This window comes from Bicyclus anynana, chromosome 21, assembly GCF_947172395.1.
Source record: "Bicyclus anynana chromosome 21, ilBicAnyn1.1, whole genome shotgun sequence".
Classification (NCBI taxonomy): domain Eukaryota; kingdom Metazoa; phylum Arthropoda; class Insecta; order Lepidoptera; family Nymphalidae; genus Bicyclus; species Bicyclus anynana.
The window spans coordinates 14,045,067-14,058,035 of record NC_069103.1 but is presented as its reverse complement, the minus strand read 5'-3'; the positions used below and the strand labels follow the sequence as shown (position 1 = coordinate 14,058,035).

At 38.8% G+C, this 12,969-nt stretch overlaps 1 protein-coding gene across 1 annotated transcript in view; it reads left to right on the top strand.

Moving 5' to 3' along the window:
- The first annotated feature begins 3 nt into the window (after positions 1-3).
- The window catches only part of LOC112054779 (5'-3' exoribonuclease 2 homolog), a 42,076-nt gene continuing 29,110 nt past the window's right edge, over positions 4-12,969 (top strand). Inside the window, exons 1-12 of the mRNA XM_052888011.1 lie at positions 4-196; positions 277-516; positions 741-970; positions 5,984-6,090; positions 6,484-6,642; positions 7,034-7,161; positions 7,597-7,776; positions 8,582-8,773; positions 9,715-9,801; positions 11,002-11,165; positions 11,880-12,048; positions 12,604-12,693. Coding sequence (XP_052743971.1) covers positions 122-196; positions 277-516; positions 741-970; positions 5,984-6,090; positions 6,484-6,642; positions 7,034-7,161; positions 7,597-7,776; positions 8,582-8,773; positions 9,715-9,801; positions 11,002-11,165; positions 11,880-12,048; positions 12,604-12,693 — 1,821 coding nt within the window. The 5' untranslated portion in view covers positions 4-121. The remainder of the gene's footprint in view (positions 197-276; positions 517-740; positions 971-5,983; positions 6,091-6,483; positions 6,643-7,033; positions 7,162-7,596; positions 7,777-8,581; positions 8,774-9,714; positions 9,802-11,001; positions 11,166-11,879; positions 12,049-12,603; positions 12,694-12,969) is intronic.

Below are 12,969 nucleotides of genomic sequence, written 5' to 3'. Positions count from 1 at the left end.
AGCAAAGCCAATTAAAAAAAAATCAAAATGGCACCTGCGTCGATTTGTTTTTGTTAAATACGTGACAAAATAACATTTGTATTTGGCCCTAAATTAGTCTGATAAGAAACAATAAATAAAAATGGGTGTACCAGCATTCTTTCGCTGGCTTAGCCGCAAATATCCTAGTGTCATTGTGGAGTGTATTGAACAAAGGGTACATAAAAACCTCTAACCTATAAATGTTTATGTTTAGACTTGTAGGCTTTGGAAATCATGTTAACTTTGTTATTCTAGCCAACCGACGTAGATGGCCAGCTCGTATACGTAGATTCCTCGCTTCCAAATCCAAATGGAATAGAATTCGACAATCTTTACTTGGACATGAACGGAATTATCCACCCTTGCACCCATCCGGAGGACAAGCCACCTCCTAAGGATGAAGATGAGATGATGGTCGCTATCTTCGAGTGCATCGACAGACTGTTCCGTATTGTGAGGCCTAGGAAGCTGTTGTACATGGCTATTGATGGAGTAGTAAGTTTTGGATACATTATATCATTTGTTTGGTGTGTAGACTATAACTAAATAAATAAACTATAAAATATGAATTACCTACAGACGAAATTTTAGCATACTCAAGGTATCATAAGATCTTTAATTGCCAACCAGAAATTTATTTACATAATTAGTAATTTGCCTAACCAACACTGCATTTTTAATGGAGCATTTTAAGTCAACTATAATTTTATTTATTTAAGGCCCCCAGAGCAAAAATGAACCAGCAAAGATCACGTAGATTCAGAGCTTCCAAGGAGACACAGGAAAAGATTGAGGAGGTGGCTCGCATCCGTTCAGAATTGCAAGCAAAAGGGGCGTACTTGCCCCCAGAAAGGCCCAAGGAAGCTCATTTTGACTCTAACTGCATCACTCCTGGTACACCCTTCATGGACCGCCTCAGCAAATGCTTACATTATTATATTCATGACAGGTTTGTTCTTAAATCATTGTTACCAAGAAATCTCTATTTATCACACTTGAGATGCAAAAAGCACTGCTGCAGCTGAGGAGTCATTTTGAGACTATTGGAGAACAAATTTTATTAATTTGACGGCTGCGTGGCACAGTGGGCAGTGACCCTCCTTTCTGCATCCACAGCTGTGGGTTTGATTCCCATAACTGGAAAATATTTGTGTGATGAGTATGGGTGTTTTCCAGTGTCTGTGTGTATTTATATATATGTTAAGAGTTCTCTCTTTCACGTCCCAAACATCGGTTTTAATAAACATTCCGTCCTGCGGCTCGCAGGAAAAAGAACATTTATTCCCCTTCAGTTATTTTTCCTTCTTCCTCTATTCCTTCCCCTTCCTCTCCTTCTTTGCTGAGTTTGCGTTGTGTTTTGTGTTTGACTATTTGTTGTGGTTAATGTTTGATTCGTTAAATTTAATGTAATAGTGCTGTTTTGTGATTCATGTGTGTTTTGGTCTGTAACTTGTGTGTTGTGTACAAATACTGTGTCTCCTAAAACTTTGCTTATTATTGTCGAGGTGTGAATTGCTGCTTGTTTTTGTAAAATAGTTATATCAATATTGGCGTCTAGTTTATCTATGTATCTTTCCAAGCTTTTAGCCACAACACCTGTTGCACCTATTACTATAGGGATAACAACCGTTTTAGTGTCCCATAATCTACTTACTTCTGTTTTTAACAAATGATATTTACTGAGTTTTTCTATTTCTTTTGCCCCTATGTTGTAATCAGATGGTACTGTAATATCAATTAGAAAAGTTGTATTGTTAGTTTTGTCAATATAAATTAAATCAGGCCTATTGTGCGTAACGGTGTTATCAGTTTGAACGGGCATTTCCCATAGGATTTTCGCGGATTCTATTTCTTTAACTTGTGGTTGAATTAAGGTTTCTTTCCACCAGAGGTCAGAAACCTCAATTTTGTGTTTTTTAGCTAAACACCAGTAAACGTACTGAACAAGGTTATTATGCCGCTTAACATAATAGGTCCCTGCCAGTTTTTCACATCCGGAAATTATGTGTTGGGTGGTTTCATCTTTATTTGAACACAATCGGCACTTGCGGTCTACTGGTTGTTTGAGTATATCTCGCTGATGCTGTCTGGTCAATATTGCTTGATCTTGTATGGCAAATATTGATGATTCTACTTTAGGGGATATTTGTTGTTTTTTACACCACCTAAACGAGAGTTGACGATCAATATTTGCCTGGTCCAAAACTTTTTTAGGGAATTGCCCATGCAATTGCTTACTGCGCCACTGTTCATTTTGTTTTTTTGTTACTGCAGTTTTAATTTCTTTTTTAGTGTATGTGTCATTATGTGTTAACCGTAATTCTGATTCTATTTCTGCTGCTTCTTTTATTATTGAATATTTATCCCTATTTTTATCGTGTTTTACTATTGCTTCTATTAGGTAATCGCTTTTATTGTTAAGATATTGTTTAAAATTGACTATTTGTGATTTATACATGTACTCTATATTAATAAGACCTCTCCCACCTTCGTCAACGGTAAGTAGAGCCTTTCAACTTCAGCTTTTTGCTGGTGAGCTTTATTCATTGCTAGCAGTTTCCTAGTTTTAACATCTATTTTTTTTAGGTCGCTGATTTTATATTTAATGATACCAAATGAATACAGCAAGACTGGTATCGCATAAGTATTAATACCTTTTATTAAAAATCTAGAATTTAAATGAGTGTTTGTAAGCTTTTTGACTCTTTTGTAATATTCTTTGGATATCTTATCTCTAATTTCACTATGATTTATTTTTCCAGATTCATGTATTCCTAAGTATTTATATTGTTCTCCTATAGCAAGTTGTTGAAGTATCCCCACTCAATAATATATGTCCCTCTCCTGTTGTGTTATTTCTGTGTCCTGATGAAAGATGTATTGTATTACATTTGTCTAACCCAAATCGCATTCCTATATCATTTGTGAAAATTTCGACACTATCTAATAGTACTTTTAAATTACTCTTATTGTTCGCATATACTTTTAAATCATCCATATATAATAGGTGATTTATCCAGAAACTATCTTTAAGTTTGTACCCTTTCACTTCATACTTATTTAGTATGAATGAGAGAGGATTGATGGCTAAACAAAACAATAGTGGTGAAAGAGAATCTCCTTGGAATATTCCACGTCTAATATAAATCGGTTCAGTAGTTATTGATTCCTGTGAGCCACGCGCTGTCATAATAACCCTCCAAATTGGCATAGTTAACATTAAAAATTTCTTAATCATAGGGGGACATTGGTAGATATCTAGAATTTTAAGGAGCCATTCGTGAGATACACTATCAAAAGCTTTCTGATAGTCTATCCACGCCATGCTTAGATTTTTTTTGGATTCATGTGCATCTTCTAGTATGCATTTATTAACCATCAGGTGATCCTTACAGCCCCTAGCTCCACGTCGGCAACCTCTTTGTTCCACTGCCATTATGTTATTTTCTTGACAATGGGTGTACATTATATTAGCTAAAACGGATGTTAGTAATTTATACATAGTTGGCAAGCACGCTATTGGCCTCCAATTTTTAGGATCATCTGTGTTTTCGTTTTTGGGTATAAGTATAACCTGACCTGTGGTAAACCATTCCTCTAATTCTTCCGCGCCTGAAACTATACTAGTGAATAATGAAGCCAAATATTTGTGAGTACTAGTAAAATATTTTAAATAGTAATTTTGTATTTTGTCAATGCCAGGTGATTTCCAGTTCAGCAGTTTTTTAATAGCTATTCTAATTTGTTCCTCTGTAATATAATTTACTTCACTTGTTTTTACCTCATTTGATGAAATTTCGATTTCTTTAATCCATTTGGCTTCATTATTATAATTTACAGGATTTGATAAAATAGACTTCCAATATTCTTCAATTGTTTGTTTATCGGGCACCTTAATATCTGTATTTAAATTATTATTACCTAAACTATTGTACAACCGGTGTTCATTTACTTTAAATAGTTTATTTTGTTCTATTCTTGTATTTATATCTACATATCTTTTAATTCTACCTGCGAGAGCTTTAATTTTTTGTTTTATTATTTCTGCAGTGTTACTGTGATCATTTTCATTCCGAATTTGATATTTAGCATATAGTTTTTCTTTAGTTTTTATCATTTTTCGTGTGCTGACCCCCCGTTCTATTTCTATTAATTGTCCTAATTCTCGTCTAAGTTTTTCTACATTGTTTTGAATTTTTTTTTTCCAAGGTGGATCATTTTTAGGTTTTATATTAGTTTTAGTTGTGTAAGGTGTTTGTTTATTGTTTAATATTAGCGTTTTAGCAGCAGCGTATATTATATTATTTACTTCTCGCAGTGTACTGTTTGTAATTAATACGTTGGGTAGGTAAGTATTTAAGCTATTTAAGTTTTTTATGAATTGTTTATTTATTTTAGCCTTAGGCAAAAGTAGACGTCTATCAATCGGTGTTTCTTTTACTTCAGATAGTACTTGAAGAAACTGTAAAATGAGCGGGTCCTGATCTTCATTTACCTGTATGTTGCGTGTCATTTGGTTAACTTCTTCTACTTGTTCGGGTGTATGTTGTATGCGTTGACTGTTTTGTATATTTATTTGTGTACTGCATGTTTGTATTTCAATGTGGTCCTGGTTCGCAATCGGTTCAGTGTTTTCACTAGGTACCAGGCCCTCCGCTTGCCTCTGTACCCGGTCCAGTAATTCTTGTGCTATGACATTTTGTTTTAAAATTCTACGAGCTTGGTTTGATAAAGTGTTTCCGTTAAATTTGTGTATTTTTGGATTATTGGAATTCCTTTCTATAAAAAGTTGCTGTAGCCTACCTATGTAACCCGGACCTTCTGATCTTGCCTTGAAGTAGCAAAACATTAGTTCTAACATTTCTTCTGTTGACCACTTTCTTCTTTTATCGTCACTTATCTTATCTGTGGTCGATGCGGTTGAGCCGACAGAACCTGTGGGCGAAGCCCTGTTCTGCAAAGCATCACCCGCCCCCTCCCCACCCCGTTGGTCGGCTGTACTATCTTCGGGTTCCCCGACTCCCACCCGCCTGCTCAGTAAGGAGTCACTGACGGATTGCATGCTGGAACGTCCAGCGTCAGCTCCAGACGTGCCCCGGCGATCGCCCCCGGGAAGCGGCCCTATACGTTTTCTTTTATTTTTCTCCATCATGATGGGTCACCTACCTTGTTAGCCGTGTAAGTTTAAATAATACACGTTCCACCCCCACGTGGCCAGATGTTCGGCGCGGACGTAAGGTAGGATTTTGGGGGCTACAAAACTTACAAATGGAACCCTGTGAGGGTGTTGTAACTACAAAGTATAGGTAAAACTTAACTTACAGTATAAGTATAAGTACAACTTAACTTACTGTTACAGTTTAATGTATGAGTATAATGCCTGCCTTAGTTAAATATATCATGCACACATATATTTATAGCCTAAATAAGGAAATAAAAACCTTACTACATTGCACCAATAAAAGGAAATAATTTCTTCTACAAGCATTCTTTGCACAGACTTATTACAATAATTTATTACTTGTTGCACTCTCAATTCAAGATTTTTATATTTCTGGTCAGGTGTAATAATATCATTTAAGAGAGTAGAAATACCCAACAGTTGCTGATGAACTTTTCTTATGAAGAGTATACAAAGTCTGGTGCAATGAAAAGGCCATTTTTTATCTTTTATTCTATTCAGTGACAAGTTAACGGTGATCTCACCGGATGTTCAGTGATAATACAGTCTTAAGAAGGTAGCTTACATGGAAGAGGTCCAAGTAGTTTTTACCACAGTACTGAAGTTTCCTATGCAGCATTATAGCAGAAACCTACATTGCTTGGTTGTACATATAATTTATTTCTTGATCTGAAGAAAAATATGAACAAAAGAATTCAATCAAACTCTAAATTCAAAAAAAATGTAGTCATAAAACTAGAATTACAATGTCAATTACTCACAATTGTTTCTAATTTGTAGATTAAACAGTGACCCAGGCTGGAAAGGTGTAAAGGTGATTTTATCAGATGCTAATGTGCCGGGAGAAGGAGAGCACAAGATTATGGATTACATTCGGAGACAGAGAGGTAAGAGATCTTCTTAAACTGAGAGACAGATACAAGATAAGAGAGAGACATAGTACTTATTTTATTTACTAATGGGCCCTAATGTCTAATGTCTGGAATGTTTACTTAATGGCTTGCAATGAAAGTTTTATAGGTTACATCGAGAAAGCTGTTCCATACAGAATTTCTGAGAAATTGAGTTATGTAGAATTTGATGTTTTTTTGTGAATTTTTCAATATTTTAAGAGTTATTCTGGTAGTTGGCGTGAAGACAAATCTAACAATTTAGTTTGTTAGAATCATAAATGAAAGTTGGTCTTTCTCTTTGTCCCCTCACAAAAAAGTGAGGGCAATATTTTTGATTACTGCTCAATTCACTTCACTCGTTAGCTCATAAAATACCACCTCTTCCAGCCCAACCTGACCATGATCCCAACACCCAGCATGTGTTGTGTGGTGCGGACGCGGACCTCATAATGCTGGGGCTGGCCACACACGAGCCCAACTTCACCATCATCAGGGAGGAGTTCAAGCCCAATAAGCCAAGGCCTTGTGACGTTTGTGGCCAATTGGGTAAGTTGCTCAATTTTATCTTAATAATATCTACTAATATTATTGGCCCACCAATTTGAGTACGGGCAAAAGTTGTTCAAACAAAACTAAACTCTGTCATTAACCTTATTCAGTTATTTATTAATTTGCTCGACACGGATGTTTGCGGTCTGTCCAAGTCTACAGAACATTTATTGTCCAGCAGTCTGATGCCCTTCAGCAGTTAACAGGTTAAGCAGCAAAGACGTGCACACTTTTGAAGTAGACATTATTCATACAGATTGTACAAAACAGTAATTTTGAAAGTTGTTCAATATAGGTTCGTAGTGAGTTTTCAGGCTAGGCAGTATATTTTTGTATCAGACAATGATGAATGATGAATGAATGATGATGATGATGATAATGTTTCCAGGTCACGAGATGAAGGAGTGCACGGGCACGACGCCCGACGCGGCGCTGGTTCGCTCCGATCCCGCGTTCGGCAACCAGGACAGCTTTATCTTCGTGCGGTTGACAGTTTTGAGGGAATATCTCGAAAAGGTATCATTTAATCTATTTTAGGCCTCCGTGGCTTAGTGGTACGCGCGGTGGATTTACAAGACGGAGGTCCTGGGTTCCATTCCCGGCTGGGCCGATTGAGATTTTCTTAATTGGTCCAGGTCTGGCTGGTGGGAGGCTTTGGCCGTGGCTAGTTACCACCCTACTGGCAAAGACGTACCGCCAAGCGATTTTCAACCTCCTCCTAACAAGTTAGCCCGCTTCCTTCTTAGGTTGCATTATCACTTACCATCAGGTGAGATTGTAGTTAAGGGCTAACTTGTAAAGAATAAAAAAAAATACAAGTTGTTAGACAACAATACATGTGACACAATCTCATATTATTCTCAAATCTGTCAATTTTTAAAAAAATGTTTACAACCACTACCATCGAACAGAGCTTTAGGACATTTTTTCTATTATCAAATATTTTTGCAGGAGTTGCAAATGCCCAACCTGCCGTTCAACTACGACTTCGAGCGCGCGCTGGACGACTGGGTGTTCATGTGTTTCTTCGTGGGCAACGACTTCCTGCCGCACCTGCCCAGTCTGGAGATCAGGGAGGGGGCGGTGGACAGACTCGTCACCTTGTACAAGAAGTGTGTCTACAAAACTAAAGTGAGATTTTCAACCTTGGTGGCACGTCGATTCTCTTTCGACAAATGCTAACGCTTCGAAAACTAAAAAAAAATTATGGGAATGACAGATCCGATTGATAACTTGATCACGTGACCTCTCAATGATGAATGTCATTCGCATATATTTTTTAAATTTTGAAGCATTTGTGATCGTAGAAAGAGAATGTGCCACATGCCTACAGTCCTTTTTCTCTTACTTTCCTGGACGTTTTACGCACTTGGGCATAATGCTGGTTGTTGTGTTGTTATTGTAGGTCTGCTTAATCTTCTGCTCTAACAGAGCCATGTGTCATGCAGCATGCATAAATCACTTGCCATTACATGCCATTTGGTCCAAGAACTGGTAATATTTTGTATGTGCTTGAGTCTAGATGAAAAGTTATTCTGTACCTTCTATGCTACCCTAACACAGACCTGGCTAAGGCATAGTAGGATTTCTCTTTTAGGGCAAAAAATATCCCTTCGGCTTTTAGAAATCACCTTAACAAAGTTCATCATTTTACCAAATTTGACTAGGCAAGGAGAACAACACGAACGGAGTCAATCAATTGTCAAGGAATTCCTTAACCCTACATCCTGTAGTCTCTATAGTACATCCCAAGTCCAGGACTCTCAGAGATTTTTTCTCTACCACGCGATGGAACTGGCACCTGCACGGTGAATCCATGGAATGCTAAGATATTTGTCTCTCTGGGCTCATATTTTACTGTGGCAACCACTATGCTATTTGATAGAATTATTCATATAAAAGCTTTTTTTTTTCAAACTCGAGTGTTTATCACCAGGGTTGGATCACTGACTCGGGCGACGTGAACCTCGACCGGGTGCAGGTGATAATGGACGAGCTGGGGCGCGTGGAGGACGAGATCTTCCGGCGCCGCCACCAGAACGAGATCAACTTCAAGGCGCGGGAGAAGGCCAAGAAGCAGCAGAAGGTCAACTTCGGCCTGCTGGAGAGGACGCAGTTTGCGCCACAGGTAAGAAAGATAAGAAGTAATTCAGTAATTTCATTGCCACAAATTGCTTTATATATGGCAGACTAACTAATTTTGGCAAAGTACCCTTTAAACATGAGAAAATCCTCATGGATACCTTCTCGCCACAGGGAGGCAAGAAGGTTATGTTGGACTTCTACAGACTACAACCCAGCCAGCGGCACTCGTAAATCGAGCTATCCTGTTGTTATTGAGATCGCTTTGGGAACACTGAAAGCGTTAACAACTCGAGAAAATGTTACCTGGGATCGAACTCAGGATCTTTATCTTATTGACTCACGTACAAGTACCTTAGTTATCATCATCAGTTATAGTCTAAATTACTGTTGGCAAAGTACCCTAAGGTAACTATAGGTCCAGGACTTTCCAAGGACTTTCCAGGTAAAACTATCAGATGACAGACTAGATGGTATGACATAAGAATGTTTAATATTTTTTGGGGGTAGTATAGAGGCACTTCTGTCTTTGCTTATTGCTCTGCCCTATTTTGATTGGCGTTTTTTTTTTTACTCTGTGGCCTCCACAGTGCCTTCTGCTCACCCTTATCCCATGTACACATTTAACAAAAACTTTTTTATACACAGAGATGATTTTTCTTACTTCTAAAAGTAGGGTAATAAAATATACGCACTGGTAAGATAGGAGTTAATTGGTAAGGATACAGTATTGAAGCAGGCTTGACGAACCTCACCATAACGGATATTGTACGGTTCAAGAAGCATACAGGAAGGTTTTGAGGGGAGAGCATTTTTGGGACACCAGTGAACCTGTGTAATAAACCACGGGAATTGGTTGGTATTGTCCCTACTAAGGGATGATCACCTATCATTAGTGTCATCAGACGTTCCCTCTATAAAAAAATGTATATGTTTACCCTTTAATTTGAAAACCACGTTAGTTTTTTTATAATTTTGTTGTTTCAGCGTCTCGGCGGTGCCTCAAAGGCCGTAGTGAACCCTCGTCAGGAAGCTGCCGAAATCCGCCGCGCCGGCATGCAGGCTGTAGCTGCGGTAAGCGAATTTCTATAAACGCTTATAAATATCTCACTTTTGTAAATTGTACATTGTTTTGTTATATTTCAAAGGGGTTAGGTAGTGTTATCGATAAAAATTTCAGGCGGCCCCAATAATTATTATCATATTTTTACAAGCAATTAACATAAACCTTGACAAATTATACATCACAATATCTATTGAAACCGAATGTGATGTGAATGTGAAACCGCATGATGGACACCCATACAGTAGTTTACAAGTTTTTTTTTTAAGAATAGTCGCTTTTATATTAAATATGACCAATATTCCCGTTCGTTCGAGCCGAATATGGGTTGTTAGTGATGATGATGTTGATAGATGTTAGCTTTAAAATAATGTATATGTCGCCGCGGAGACGTGGCTCGCTTGATAGTCGGTAACCTCAAGACCTTTTACTCTTTGGTTATTACAATTCGAATTATTATCTTATTTTTCATGTAATTAGATTTTAATTATTTACTGTTTAAATAAATAAGACTGTAAAAAGTTCCCATCATACCTGACGTGGCGGCGTTCGACTAATAGGATACGCTGACTTGCCTCAGCATCAGCGATATCCTTGATCAATAGTGTAGTTAGAGGGTAGATCTGTATTAGTAAGTTAAGTGACAGTTCTGGTGATGATTGATAGTGTTACTTTGTGTATTCACTATCCTTGATACGTATGGCGTTAAAGTTAGTCGAGACATACCACTATTGCAGTGCGCAGTATACGATATCGACTCCAAGTAATACGAGCTCCCGATATTCATTGTGATTTAGTGTTTCTCCGATAATCAGAAGCGGAATTTAGTTGTTCTCCGTCATATCTTTTTTTTTTATTCTCTGCAAGTTAGCCCTTGACTACAATCTTACCTGATGGTAAGTGATGATGCAATTTAAGATTAAAACGGGTTAACTTGTTAGGAGGAGGATGAAAATTCCCACACCCCTACACGACATCGAACCGGAACGCTTAATCGGCGGTACGTCGTTGTCGGCAGGGTAGTAACTAGGAACGGCCGAAAGCCTCCCTGAGCTCCTTAGACAAAACAAGAGTGAATGGGCACCTTCTAGGCAAGCGTGTCCCATCTTAGACTGTATCTACACTTACTATCAGGTTAGATCATGGTCAAACTCTATTTGCATTAAAAAAAAGACCCTCCCTGACCTCCTCAGACCTGGTTTATCTTATAGCAGGAACAAGCTGACAACCGCGGCCGCAAGCGGTCAGCGGCACAGGCCGGCCTCGACGAAGACGACGACGAGGCTCACGACGAGGTGCGGCTTTGGGAGGAGGGCTTCAAGGAGCGCTACTATGAGAGCAAGTTTGAGGTGGCCAGAGACAATCTAGAGTTTAGGTGAGAGAGAAAACTATAAAGCTTTTCTCTAAATGTTATTGTGATTCTGAAGAAGACTGTGTAATTAGGGATACAATAAGAACTAACGGCTTTTTAAACCTCAATTTCTTTCAAAGTAAAGTGAACTTTAATTAGTATTTTTTAAAATCTTAAAGAGATAAAGAGGGTAAGAGTACGAGAGACAGTAAGAGATATAGAGAAAATTCTATTATATATTATCATTCTCTCTTTCGTCTCGTTGCAACGAGAGGGCAATATTCATGATTTCTCTATTGTTGCGAAGTCTCTATCTAGCCTGGACACATTTATTAAGATCTTGTTATGATGTAACAGATTTTTATCTCAACTCAAGTTAACTCAACTCAACAGGCCTCTATTCTCTATTTCGCACTCTGTCCAACACGGTACTATAGATAGATAAAGTAAGAGATTAATTAGAAACTTACACTGTAAAGTCCGGCCGCTCAGAGATAGCGTTTCTGACAGATCGTGATCGAATCGGCGATGTAGTTTCGTATTTTATATTTTCGTAGGCTTCATAAAGGGTTCCTATATTGAGTATGATAATGGTGATAGTGAGGGTAGTTGAGTAAAACACTGTGATAGCTTGGCAAAGTTGTTTGTAACACTCCCGAAGGTCCGCGGGTCGCCCGCATATCAAGAGGGTGTCATCAACGATGTTGCCAAGCTATAGTGTATGTTGTGACGTCACAGGTACCGCGTGGCGCTGCAGTACGTGCGCGGGCTGTGCTGGGTGCTGCGCTACTACTACCAGGGCTGCGCCAGCTGGAAGTGGTACTTCCCCTACCACTACGCGCCCTTCGCCTCGGACTTCGTCAACGTGCAGGGCCTCTCCACCAACTTCGAGAAGGGCACGCAGCCGGTGAGCAAACCAGCCTTATCTAGCTTAGCTGAGAAGAATGGGCCTTCTAGATTCTAGAGTGTCTAGCCATCAATTTAGTCTTTATAGGCGAAGCAGAGAATTAACTAGTCTAAGTCTATAAATTCGTAGCTTTTCTGAGTTCTTGATGACCATTTGGCCTAAAATTTGCAAAAAGTTTGACTTTAGGCAACTAACGAACATACTCGTAAATTGATCGAATTCCTAGTCGACCGCCGAAAGTGCTACAAGGTACCGTGTTTTTATAATATATATGGTACTATTTTGTCCAAAAGTAAATCATTAGGAATAAATTTATTGAATCCAACTTTATCCCTTTCTCCCTCTCTCTCTCTCTCTCTCTCTCACTCTCACTCTCTCTTTCTAACACCATACTAAAGATAGAGAGAGATATAGACGAATAAGAAGCTCACAATATCGCATTATAAAAAACATTGTCTAACAATAGTGCTCTACGAGTAGATTTCAATACTTTTTCGAATGCACTTATGCTCTTGGATTCGTTTATGTGTTGATATATTATGTTCCTTGTTCCAGTTCCGTCCGCTGGAGCAACTGATGGGCGTGTTCCCCGCCGCCAGCTCTCAGCACGTGCCGCAGCCCTGGGCCAAGCTCATGAGTGACCCGGTGAGTCTACTCTACTGTCGATACAGTGTGTTCGTTGTAGGATGGTGCGGGCAGGTGTCAGTTTGACTCATGTTTGACCTAATTGTAATTATAACTTGGCGAATTCGTTCGTAACACTCCCGATGGTAGGTGGGGGTAGCGATGGCCCGCGCGCACGACTTCATAACCACGCAGTCCTGCCCCCCCATCGTCTGCATATCATGGGAGTGTCATCTAAGAACTTGCCAAGCTATAAAGATTGAGTATGCTTTAATCAATTTACATATTGCATGGTTT